The sequence below is a fragment of the Oryx dammah genome, unplaced genomic scaffold (assembly GCF_014754425.2).
Source record: "Oryx dammah isolate SB20612 unplaced genomic scaffold, SCBI_Odam_1.1 HiC_scaffold_20, whole genome shotgun sequence".
In the NCBI taxonomy this organism is placed as follows: domain Eukaryota; kingdom Metazoa; phylum Chordata; class Mammalia; order Artiodactyla; family Bovidae; genus Oryx; species Oryx dammah.
In genome coordinates this window covers 69,120,795-69,133,075 of record NW_024070204.1, presented here as the reverse complement: position 1 = coordinate 69,133,075, position 12,281 = coordinate 69,120,795, and the positions used below count along the sequence as shown (strand labels likewise).

The window sequence follows — 12,281 nt, the reverse complement described above, 5'->3', positions numbered from 1 at the left end:
ATTTATTTTTCACTGTGCTGGGTCTGCATCGCTGCAAGCAGGTTTTCTCTAGTTGTGGCAAAGGGGAGCTACCCTGGAGGCGGTGGTGTCTCTTGTTTTGGATGGACGCTAGGGCATGCTAGGGAATGACCCAGGAAATGCATGCCAGGGCGTGCAGGCTCAGCAGGTGTGGCTCACGGACTTAGCTGCCTCACAACATGTGGGATCTTCCTGGACCAGCGATCACACCCGTGTCCCCTGCATTGGCAGACTGATTCTTGATCTTTCAAATAAATTCATTAAGTTAAAAAAAAGAAATGTGAGAGCTGATTTCTGATTTGCAGGCACACATGGGAGAGTCACTGCTGTGGCAGTAAACCCCAGTAAAGATGAGCACTCACAGCCTGTTCTCCCCGTCAAGAGTATGACGTGCTTGGCCCAAAGCTCTGGAGAAAGCCCCATCCCCTCCCTCTAGAGGCTGTGGGCCCCACAGGGAAGTCAGGCGGCACACTGGGCACCACAGCAAAGCGTGCCAGGTGCGAGGGCCCAGCAGTGGAGGCCGTCTTCCAGGCGGGGTGAGAGTGAGGCAGAGCGGTCCACATGGAGAGCAGGAAAGGCGGGCACCTGCCGGCAGTCACGTGACGGTCACATGGCCGCAACCCGCGGCGGGAGCGCGGAGAGGAGGTGGGGACGCGGGGCCGTGGGACAGGAGAGCTCAGCCCGGTGCAAGCTGGGTCTGGAATGCCAGGTTGATATTTTGAGAGGTAATACACTTGAGTACCTACTATGTGCCAGGCACTGCTCTTGGCGATTTGCACGTGGTAACTGTTGGACTCTCACAACCCCCCTCTGATGTATAGACTATTATCAGTCTCCATTTAAGTTAAGGAAACAGGCCCAGAGAGGCACACGGACTTGCCCTGGGTCACCCAGCTTGGAAATGGCAGAGCGGAGACCTTACGCTTTGGGCTCTGGGGAGCAGGCTGTCGACTGGCATGATTCCCAAGGATAGTATGCAGGCCATGACCTGAACCCCAACCCACTGGCTCCCCAACCTGGGTGTGCGCTGGGGCTCCCTAAGAGGGCTATGCCCAGTACCACTTGGGCCTCACAAGTCAGAGTCTCTGGGGCACAGACCTGGGAAGACTGCATTTTAATAAGTTCCATAGGTGGGACCCATAGGCGAGACCTGCTGAGCAGGACCTTGAAACCTACACAGCTTTGCCCGCCATCTGCTAGATGGAGAAATAGGCCGCTTCTGCTGAGCGGCCAGCAGAGCCCACCGAGTCCTGAGTGAAAAGGGAATGAGTGAGCCAGCCCGGCCAGAGCCTCCGCCAACTCGTGTCCTTCCCCCAGACATGGGGGAGGGGACTCCTTGTTGAGAAGACTGTCTCCAGGTGGAGCGCAAAGGCCACTGGTGATACAAGAGGGCATGTTCCGTGGCTGCGGCCACAGCTTCCCACACCTTTATACTAGCTCCCTGCTGCTGGTGTGACAAATGGTCACAGGCTTAGTGGCCTAAAACAACGCAAACGTGTCTACTACTGTTCTTGAGGTCAGAAATCCTAAACCAGTCTTAGGGTCAAAAGCAAAATGAGAGGTAGGCTTCCCTGGTGACTCAGATGGCAAGGAATCTGCCTGCCAGGCAAGAGGCCCAGGTTCCATCCCTGGGTCAGGAAGATTCCCTGGAGAAGGGCATGGCTACCCACCCCAGTATTCTTGCCTGGAGAATCCCATGGACAGAGGCGCCTGGGGGGCTACATACAGTCCATGTGGTCAGTACAACGAAGTGACTAACACACACACACAAGATGACAGTTCCTTGTGGAGGTTCCCCTGGCTGTTCCTTTGCCTCTTCCAGCTTCTCAAGGCGGCAAGCATTCTTTCTGCATTTCCCCGGCTTGTGGCCAGATGGTTCCAACCTCTGTGGTACATCTCCTCCTCTGTGAGTAAACCTCCCCGTCTGCCTCTTAGAAGAACACTTCTGATTACACTGGGCCCACCTGGATCATCCAGGACAGCCAGTCTCTCTGGTCCTCCCTTAATCCCTTCTGTAAAGTTCCTTTTATCTTGGAAGAATTCACAGATTCTGGGGATTTGGAAATCATTTTGGGGGAAGGGTCATTATTCTGCCTGTAACACACATGATGAGAAGAATCACTCCCTTTTCAGTTCTCTTCAACGCTTTTGCCTTCTCCAAGGAGAAAGTCCTTGGCTGGTGTGTTTCATCACCTCTCCAAGACCTGCTGATCTCACATCCTAGCAAAGAGTGAGCAAGCTCAGGCTGGTACTGCCTCAGTTTCCTCATCTATAAAATGGGGATCATTATAGCACACCCCCCAAAAAAAAACAAAATTGTGGCGAGGACTGGATGAGACAACAAGGTAAGGATTCGGGCTGTGCCCAGCATGATGTGAGCTGTAAAAATGCCAATTCTCCCTATTTTAGTTATGGCAAGTGATACTGATTTCTGATGAACCATTCCCATAAATAATACGGAACTTCTCTTTACATTTATTTAGCTAAAAAAAAAAAAAGAAATGTGAGAGCTGATTTAAAAAAATTATAAGTAATTGAAACTGCAGACACTACATAGAGATGGGAAAATCAGGAGGTTGGAAGCCTCCACACTGTGTGACTCCGACAATGTCCTGCACACACACCCAGAACTGCTGCTGTGGAGACAGTTGGTTAGTGTCTTCTAATAAGTGGAAGAATGAACTAGTATTGCCAAGCATCCCTTGAGAGGCATTTCCTATATTATCTCATTCAGTTCTTGCAACAGCCCTTTGAGGGAGGTAACCCTGGTTATGCTCATTTTTCATACAAACAAACAGAGACTCAAAAATTAAACCACAACAAGGCACTCAGGAAATATAACTGGAGGAGTCAAATCTGAATCCAGTCCAACTGCCCCCTCACCCCTACCCCAGGCTGCCTTCTAAGGCATTTTGCCCCATTGCCACCTCAGTTCCATTTCTTTCACAGTAGATTTAAAGTGTTTTTTCCAGAGTCGGGGGCATGTTTCCTCCTTGAAGCTGTTGCTGGTCCTGTGAACCCTTTTCTTTCTTTAAAGGGCTCAGAAAACCCTGGGCCATTGACCCGACAGGTCACCCAGTCCCTGCACTCGGCTCCTGCTTTTAAATAGATGGCCACCAGAGGGCGGTGTTGGCCCATGTTTTCTCCAGCCTCACGCTCACCAGAACCAGAGCTGCAGAGAGGGGACCAGCATGGGGCCAGACTCCCACTTGGAGTCAGAAGCTCCTACTCGGGGGCAGAGAAGCCAGCAATGGGAAACCCCAAAGTGCACTGAGACACAGCGCTGGTGAACTGCTGCGGGACGGGACAGGAGGCCAGAGAAAGCAGCTCATTGCCCTGGCGGAAAACTGATCTCCTGTCCCCATTTACAGATGAGGAAACTGTAGCGCGGAGTTTAGGTTGGAAGCCCACCCCCATCCTGACCAATCCTCACCTGTCAGGCTCCCAGAAACCCTGGAACTCGGGAACTGTTGTGTTTTATGTGCAGAAAGGAGCAGAGCCCTAGCTGCCAAGCCCGTGAAAGAGGAATCCAGAAGAGGTAGGGGAGTCCCTGTGCTGAGAGCTCTGTAGTCCCAGCTGCTGGACCACGGGGCCTCTCCCCTCACCCTCAGGCCCCTGAGCACCTGCCAAGCGCTCACATTCAAGGAGCGTGTGCTACGTGCTGGGCACGCGGTCCTCGGAACAACACTGGCGGGGGTTGCCTTTCCCCACTTTACAGACGAGGACACCGAGGCCCAGAACAATCAGCTGCTCTCTGAGATATTACCGTGCCTAAGGAGTGGCGTCAGGATTGAGACCCAGAAGTCCGGCTCCGGAGCCTGAGCTTCCGGCTCCCTGCCCGGCCCTGTGCTGCAGGTTCAGACCCCCTGCCTCCTGGGCCTCGGGTTATTCACCCTCCTTGGCCTGTTTCCTCACGTTCCTCTGCCCTCTGAAGGTCAAGGCCAGAAGTGGTGTTCCGGTGGGTGGGGCCTGTCCACGTCCCCACTTTCTGCCGGCTCTGGGCCCGAGTGGGCTCCCGGCCTCCAGAGCACGTGGCTGACGGCTGGGTGCGTGCTCCAGAAGGGACGAGGCCTTCCCCCTCCCACGGCCTTGCCCTCAATGTCGAGGTTTGCCCAAGGGGAGAGCCGGTGGGAAGACCCTGACTGGAAAGGGCAGACCCTACTCAGCCTCGCTGTCAGAGCTGTCTTCTGCTACCAGGGGCGCGCATCACCGTCCCCCTTAGTGCAGTGCCGCCGCGTCCTGGGCAGATAAATGCGCACACGCACACACACACATATCACATCGTTTTTCATGCAAAATCCACGAGGCAGGTTCTATGTGCAGCTCCATGTAATAGATAAGCAAACTGAGGCCTTGGGAGATCAAGAAACGTAGTTAAGACCATCCAGTTAACAAACAGCAAGTCAGGGATTTGAAACCAGCTCCACCCAACTCCAGGGTCCATGTGTTTCATGTCCTATGGCCTTGTCCCAAATATCTCAATCTGGGGTTCAGAATACATGGCCTCCGTCTGGATATGTCATATGCAAATATGTCACAATATGCAAACTGCAGCTCCGCATCCTTGGATGGTTCAGGCCCTGCCTGTCCAACTTTTTACTATTTTCCCTGAAGCAGGGCTGCCATATCTTCTCAGGCTTGGATTTCCGCCTCTGGGAAAACTCAAAAAGCCTAAAATAATTTCATCTTCAAAAGGACCTTTGTTTATAGAGATGCTTGACTCTTTCTCCAGAAGCCCTGGGATGGGTTGATGGGGGCTTCCCAGATGTAGCCCCCAAACCCCCCGAGGTCCTACAGGCAGCTCCTGTTTCCCATCGAGGGCTGAGGCAGTGCTTGTGCAGTCAGGCGTGAGGACTCTGGGGCTGGGCTGAGTGCCCCGGGCGACCCATGGGGAGGTACAGGAGGGCGGAGAGGCTGAGCTCCTTGGCCGCTGGACGCCTGGGCCAGCGCCTCTGTGTGAGGAGGCCTTGTGACCTGCCTATCTTTCTCTGATTTCCTGGGAAAGGAACTGGGGTGCAGGTGCAAGGGGAGGCTCAAGTGAGTATCCCTCAAAAACACTTCTAAGGAAGGAGACCCAGCAACAGGCAAAGGGTGGACTAAGGTGCTGGGAGACAGGGTCCAAACCCAGCTCAACCGTGAGCTTGTCACGTGCCTCGGGGTCCCTCTGACCATCAGCTGCTGGCAGCAGGATCTGGCTATAGAGTTGGTATCTCCACCAAGTATCCCACCCTTCATTACTTCACCCTAAATCCCCACCGGCCACACCATCCCCCAGCCCACTCACTGCTGAGAAAACAACTCCAAAGATACCAAACTCGGTGATGAACTGTACGTATCGAGTATATATTGACTTTTTATATAATAAGTAAAATTTGAGGGCATCTCTTTCCACTATGTGAAATGACTTACATTGATCACGTCATAGAATGCTCACAGCAACCACATAAACTCGTGGCATTACTCCCATTTTTACCTGAAGAAACAGGCCGAGGAAAGTTAAATCTCGTGTCAAGGCTGCACAGCTATTCAGTGGCGAGGCTGGATTTGAACCCAGATCCGCTGGATTTGAACCCAGATCCTTCTGGGCTCAGCACCAGTGCCTGCAGCATCTCTTCTCTAGTGCCTATGCTGGCCTTTTATATTTAACCTCCAAAGCAAATCACCTGTGTGCTTGCCTTTCTCTAATCATATAAGTTAGGAACTATGGAAAGCAACAACAAAATAGCCTCTAATTCCCTATCTTGAAATAATAGTCAACAGATTGATGTTTATCTTTACACAGTTCGTGTACATGTATAATATGTATTTTTGCCAAAAATCATGCTATTTTGCAGCCTGTTTTCCCCATTATTAGAATGTAATATTTTTCCATATCATTAAATAAAACCTATTTTTCATAGCTGCATATTATTTCATCATTCAGAAAATACTGTTTTTTTGAAAAAAACCATTCCCCTATGGTTGGACATTCAGGTTTGTTACAGTTTAACTATAAATAATGCTGTGGTGGTAATTCTTGCTCTGCTTGATTCTGCAGGATGAATGATCAGAAGTGACATCGCCAGGCTCATTGTCGGGCTTTGGGTCTGTGTTAGCGGGCTCCAATGTGACTGTCCTTTAAAAACTCAGGGCCCTGCCCTCAGCAAGCCTGGTAGAGAAACTCTAAACAAAATTGCGGCCTCCTTGTCTTTGCTCTTCAGAAAGAAAGGACAAAGGCGCTGCTCCCAAGCCTCACCTGGGCAATCAGGCCCTTTCTGACCCACACCTCACTCACTGTCCAAGGTGGGGGCAAGTGGTTCCTCGGGCCCTGAAGGAGCTCTCCCACTCAGGCACCCAAATCATCCTCTGGGCAGCAAGATGTCAATAATGAGATTCATTCGATGTCACTTAGGTCTTCCAAGTGAACCCAATGTGGAGGAGAGCAGAGACACAGGTAGGGAGGATCCTCCGGCTGGGACAGAAAGCAGCCTTCTATGGACTTCCCTGGGGATCCAGGACTTAAGCCACCGACTAAGGCGAGGGACCTGGGTTCGGTCCCTGGCCCAGAGAGATTCCGCGTGCTGCCGGCCCCTGAGCCACTGAGCTCCACAACCAGAGCAGCCCCTCAACACAGCTGGAGAGAGCCCAGGGCAGCAGCGAAGACCCACACCGCCAAAAAAGAAAGAAAGAAAGCAAAGCAGCTTTCTCTTTGCCTTGGAGACATGTGGGGTCTGGAGGAAGAGAGAGGAAGTTGAGAGTCTCGAGAAGGAAGTAGAGGCAGGAGGGCTGGAGGGAGGTGGTCACCAGAGAGATTGACATGAGCTTTTCTCCCATTTCTGACCCCAGAGAGAAGCCTCCAGGTGCTGCTAGAACCTGCTCAGGGGCAGCTCCTTGTGCTCTGAGAAGGGGGACCCACTCACTCCCCGAGCTGAGGGCCTGCCCCGGGATGAAGAGGCAGCTGAGACAAGTCGCCTTCAAGCACCGGATGGAGAACAAGGCCCAGGGAGGTGGACAGACTGACCACGAGGCACAGAGGAACCAGTGTGGGTGGGGCCCCTGCTTCTGGAGCCTGAGGCGGAGCAGGCTGGGGAAGAACGGCCCAAAGAGGGCTCTCCTGGCCTCAGCCCCTGGGTCCTGGGGGACTCTGCAAGCTGAAACATGAAAGGACTTGGATCAGATAAGGAACCAGAGCCTGCCTTGTCCCTGCAGCCAGAAAGAAACCAGGAGAATACAAGTTCTCTCTCACTTTCTCCTGCAGTCCCATTCATATCCTCTTCCTTTTGTTGTTATTTTTATGAGCCTTGCTGCTGCTCTGGGAGAATCCCCAGGTGTTTCTCTGCGCGCGTGTGTGTGTGTGTGTGTGTGTGTGTGTGTGCGTGCAAGGAGGTCACCCATAATTGACTGCCCTTTTTGAACCTGGCCAGAGGCTCTTCTGATTCTCCAGGGCCAGCTTCTCTCCTGGAAACTCCAGAAAACATGTCTTCACTTCAAAAGACCTCAGACTGTGGCTTCTGATGAAGTGTCTCCTCCAGTCTGGGTGAGGGGTCAAGATGTAAAGAGGGAGACGGAGGGGAAGGGGAAGAGACACAGAGACGATGTGAGACAGACAGACAGACAGACACGGACAGCAAAAGGAAGCAGGGGAGAAGCAGAGATGGTGAGGACTTGACCGGGAGGAGACGGAGGTAGAAAGACCTGGAAACAAGCTCAGAGAGACAGAGAGGGACTGCCAGGGAGGGAAACGCGGACTGCTCCATGCCAGAGAGAAGGGAAGCAACAAGAGTGATTTGCGGAGAGGACGGCTGGAGAGCCCAGGAAAGCGGGAGGGCAGACAGTTCAGAAGGAGAGGAAAGGGAAAGGGCAGCAGAGAGGCAGACAGGAGGAGGAACAGGGGCAGGGGATGAGACAGACAGAGCGGACACAGCAGCAGACGGAAGGAAAGAGAGGGAAGAAGGCGGAGGGGCGCCCGTGTCCTCGCTGCTAGCAGCCGGGAAGCCGGCCGAGCGTGTCCGCCCGTGGCCGTGGCCGCGGGAAGGGCCCTCGGGCGACCCGGGGGCGGAGGGAGGGGCGGGCCGGCGGCGACGCCCCGGGGTGGGGCCGGCCGGTATAAGCTCGGCCTGCCCGCACCTGGCAGGGCCAGCTCCCGGCAGGTGGCGGCGGCCAGCCCGGCCCAGCATGAGCTCCTTCGACCTCCCGGCGCCCTCCCCGCCCCGCTGCAGCCCCCAGTTCCCCAGCCTCGGCCAGGAGCCCCCCGAGATGAACCTTTACTACGAGAACTTCTTCCACCCCCAGGGCGCGCCCAGCCCGCAGCGGCCCCCCTCCTTCGAGGGTGGCGGGGAGTACGGGGCCGCCCCCAACCCCTACCTCTGGCTCAACGGGCCAGCCGTGACCCCGCCACCCTACCTGCCAGGCGGCAGCCCCTTCCTGCCCCAGGCCTACGGCGGCGTGCAGAGGCAGCTGCTGCCTGCCGGCGTGCCCGCGCTGGGGGCCGGCGACCTGGGCTGGCTGCCGCTCCCCTCGCAGGAGGAGCTGATGAAGCTGGTGCGGCCGCCCTACTCCTACTCGGCGCTCATCGCCATGGCCATCCACGGGGCGCCCGACAAGCGCCTCACCCTCAGCCAGATCTACCAGTACGTGGCCGACAACTTCCCCTTCTACAACAAGAGCAAAGCCGGCTGGCAGAACTCCATCCGCCACAACCTGTCTCTCAACGACTGCTTCAAGAAGGTGCCCCGCGACGAGGACGACCCGGGTAAGGGGCCGTGGGCGCGGGGTCATCCCGAGCAAGGCTCCGTCCTCCCGGCACCCCATTCTAGGAAGCCCTGAGGGGTCGGCCCCACCCCGAGGCCAGGGGCGGAGGGGCGGTGGGCAGCAGGAGTCCGCTGTAAGAGTGGGCAGCAGGCAGATGTGCCGCTGACCTCTGAGTGACCTCTGAGCCTCGGGTTTCCCATCTGAAAACCAGGACCAGGGTCATAGTCGCTCTGCCAGACTTGTGGGCAGTGGGCTCGTGAGACGATGCGCTCGGGGTGTTTGGTGCTGACGGAAGCTGCGTGGACCTCAGGGACTGTGACCGTGGAGTCAGACCCCAGCATCCAGCGCGGAGGCTCCTGCGGGGCCGGCGCGGTGACTGCGGGAACTGCACGAAGCCACATGCGCTCCAGGCCCGCGGGGAGGGACCAGCCGGCCGTGGGACAGCCACTGGCGCCGCGCCGCGCTGCCGGCCTCCTCTACTCAAGCCCTGCAGGGTGGCTCTTTCTGCCCTCATTTCATCAGCCGAGGAAAATAACAGCCAGAGGCACCCTGCCTAGGGAGACACAGAAAGATGTGACCGTGAGGGAGCAAGCGTCTGAACAGAGGTCCCTCTCGCGCCAGGGCGTGAGCTGTTCTTTTATAACCAGCAGTTTCTAGCACTTAGAGACGTGTGTGTGCTTAGTCACTCAGTGGTGCCAGACATTTTACGACCCCGGGGACTGTAGCCCCCCAGGCTCCCCTGTCCATGGCATTTTCCTGCCAGGAATGCTGGAGTGGGTTGCCTTCCCCCGGTGATCTTCCTTCTCCAGGGCATCTTCCCAACCCAGGGATCAAACGCAGGTCTCTGGCATCACAGATGGATTCTTCACTGTCTGAGCCAGAGGGAAGCCCGTAGAGGTGCAGAGAGAGTAATGTATTGAATACTCGTGTGTCCACTTCTCAGAAGTGAAGTGCACTCCTGTCACGCCACAGGAAGCTAGCACACCTCTCAGAAGGATCCCACTCCCACCCACCCTGAGGGTCGTGAGAGCAGGACTGTTGGTCCTACAGAGGAACGTGAGCGTTCTCCCTTCGGCTGAGAGATGTGGCAGGCAGGGCTCAGGTTGTCCCTCTCAGGCACAAAGCCCCTTTCACACGTCTAGCATTAGCCCTCTCTCACAGCCAGCCCGAGGAAGAAGGGGCAGGTCCAGGGGGCCCACTTCTCAAACTAGGAAACCCAGGCGCCCCCAGGTCCCCAGTCTGAAGCTGGGACTCAAGTTCACCCTCAGAGTTCATGCTCAGGACCTTCAGAGAGCCCTCTGTTTCTCCCTGAGTTCTCTTTCCCATCAGCAATGGAAGAAGCCCCTCCCTTGCCTTGGCTCCAGTACTCGAACCTCTTGAAGAGGCCACACAGTAAACTCCTTCATAGCTCAGGCCTCACTCTGCACTCCAGGAGTGCCAAGGTGTGAGGTGGATGCTTGAGCAAAGATCCGTGTGGTGTGATGCATGGTGAGTCTGTGGCATTTCTCTTCTTCTCTGCCTTTCTGTATCTGTTACCTTTGGTTTTAGCTTATGACGAACAAGGAGGAATAAAAGCCAAGTATTGGCTCTATCTCTGTACTTACGCTCTCCCACTCTTGTGCCAGGCAAAGGGAATTACTGGACCCTGGACCCCAACTGCGAGAAGATGTTCGACAATGGAAATTTCCGCAGGAAGAGGAAGAGAAAATCAGATGTCTCCTCCAGCACCGGCTCCATGGCCTCAGAGAAAACGGAGGCTGGTCTCCTGGGAGGCAGCCCCGAGACTGCAGAGGCCCAGGACATCTTGGACGGTGCTGCACGGGGCCCCACCGGCTCCCCGGAGAAGCGGTCAACGCCGCCCCCGCCAGGCACCCCGTGCCTCAGCAGCTTCCTCTCAACCATGTCAGCCTATGCGAGCGGGCCGAGCCCTGTGAGCCGCCCGGCGGCAACCACGCCAGGACTGAGCCTGGAGCCCGCTGACAAGGCGGGGCAGAACTCGCTGAGTTTCAGCTCCTACACCCCCCTCACCAACATCAGCGGTCCTGCGGGTGGGGGCGAGTGGGCCAGCCCCATGCCCAGCAACGCTCTGGGTTATGGGGGCTCTGTCCTCAATCAGTTCAGCACCCCCTTCTACGGGAGCACCAGCACGAACAGCGTCCTGTACCCCAGGGAGGGCACTGAGGTCTAGAAACAGAGCAGCTCCTGAGCCAGCCCCGACGGACATGCCAGGGTCCTCCATGCCGCTGCTCCAGACCTCTGAATCGCCCAAGTACACACAGGAGGCTCAGAGGAGTTCACCTTTTTTCTGGAACATTGTATAAACCTTGTGTGTATCACATAGCCACCCACACAACCCAACCAACTTTGCAGTGGACATGTTGGTACCTGCATGACGGTAACCGCCCTGGCCATTTATTGAGCACTTCTGTGCTAGGTGCTGTATGAGGTTCTTTGAAGGTATGATTTCTCTTTCTATTTCCAGCCACCTTGTGAGAGTCATATGAATCTACCCATTTAACAGATGAGAAAACTGAGGCTCGAGGAAGTTAAGTCACTTTCCCAGAGTCATACAAGGAAGTGGTTGAGCAGGGAGTGAAGTGCAGGTTCTGGTGACTCCCCTCAAAGTTTGGGCCAACAGAGGCAGGAATGGAGGGATTGGTTGAGCAGACAAGGAAAGTCAGTGTGATGAGCTGATGATGGCAAACACATCAAAATCTCTCCACTGCCTTCCAGCCAGCCGTCACATTTAGTACCAGCCCTGGGTACATCTCGTCTTGGTCCAGGCCTTTACTCTGTGGTCCACAACTGACCTGCCGACACTCCTTTTGCTACTACTCGAGGAGGGAGCCCAGATCTCTGCCCCTGCTGGACGGCGTGCCTAACCTCCCCCGACAGAAGGAGATTGCCTCCCCAGCCCCAGAGACCAGGAGCCGGGCAGGGAAGGGAGGAGTGTGCACCTCAAACTCCCACCCCTGCTCCACCCACTGGCAAAATCTTGTAAAGCCCAACTTCCTGTGTGCACGTCATGGACCAGTAAGCTAGAGGTGGCTGAGTCTTCCAAGAAAAACAAGGGAGAATCAGTGATTCCTTTTTCATAGCCCAGGAGGGGCTTCAGACCACCACAGAGGGGTCCACACGGGCAGCTCGTGGGATCTTTTTCCTGTTTTTGTACATGCTTTATGTGCCAGTGATGCCGCATCACAGCACATCCTGGAAAGTGATTTTGTTTTCTTATGTTCTTTTTAATTAAAAAAAAAAAAAACTACATGTGTCCCTTCCTTGTGAGTTTTCCTGTCTATTGAGTTGACTCAGTATGGAGCCAAGTGCAGCCTGGAGCTAAAGGCTTTGGGGATAGGAGGTGGAGAAAGCACAGGTATCAGTCTCTTTCCCTCCTCTACGCTGACATAGGGACAAGACAAAGCTCCTCAAAAAAAGAGGGGAGCTTGTGGGACACAAAATCTGACCTGGGATTACAGTTCAAGCAATGATCACCCCTGCATTATGATCACATAACCCCACCCCCAACAGCCCTG

General features: G+C 55.2%; 1 protein-coding gene across 2 annotated transcripts; it reads left to right on the top strand.

Annotated features, from left to right (window-relative positions):
* The first annotated feature begins 8,172 nt into the window (after window positions 1-8,172).
* Window positions 8,173-11,977, top strand: FOXI1 (forkhead box I1). 2 transcript variants are annotated; one of them, XM_040262782.1, is made up of 2 exons: window positions 8,173-8,749; window positions 10,656-11,977. In XM_040262782.1, the coding sequence occupies exons 1-2, from the start codon at window positions 8,173-8,175 to the stop codon at window positions 10,934-10,936; spliced, it is 858 nt and encodes a 285-aa protein (XP_040118716.1). In that variant the 3' UTR covers window positions 10,937-11,977. The 2 variants fall into 2 exon arrangements, with proteins under 2 accessions (XP_040118716.1, XP_040118715.1); XM_040262781.1 differs by having other exon boundaries at window positions 10,374-11,977.
* Window positions 11,978-12,281: the final 304 nt, after the last annotated feature.

Bases quoted from the DNA above. Each gene is read 5' to 3' on its own strand.
- FOXI1 (XM_040262781.1), top strand. From the start codon at position 8,173: ATGAGCTCCTTCGACCTCCCGGCGCCCTCCCCGCCCCGCTGCAGCCCC. The intron at 8,750-10,373 runs GTAAGGGGCCGT...CTCTTGTGCCAG, and splicing joins CCGCGACGAGGACGACCCGG to GCAAAGGGAATTACTGGACC.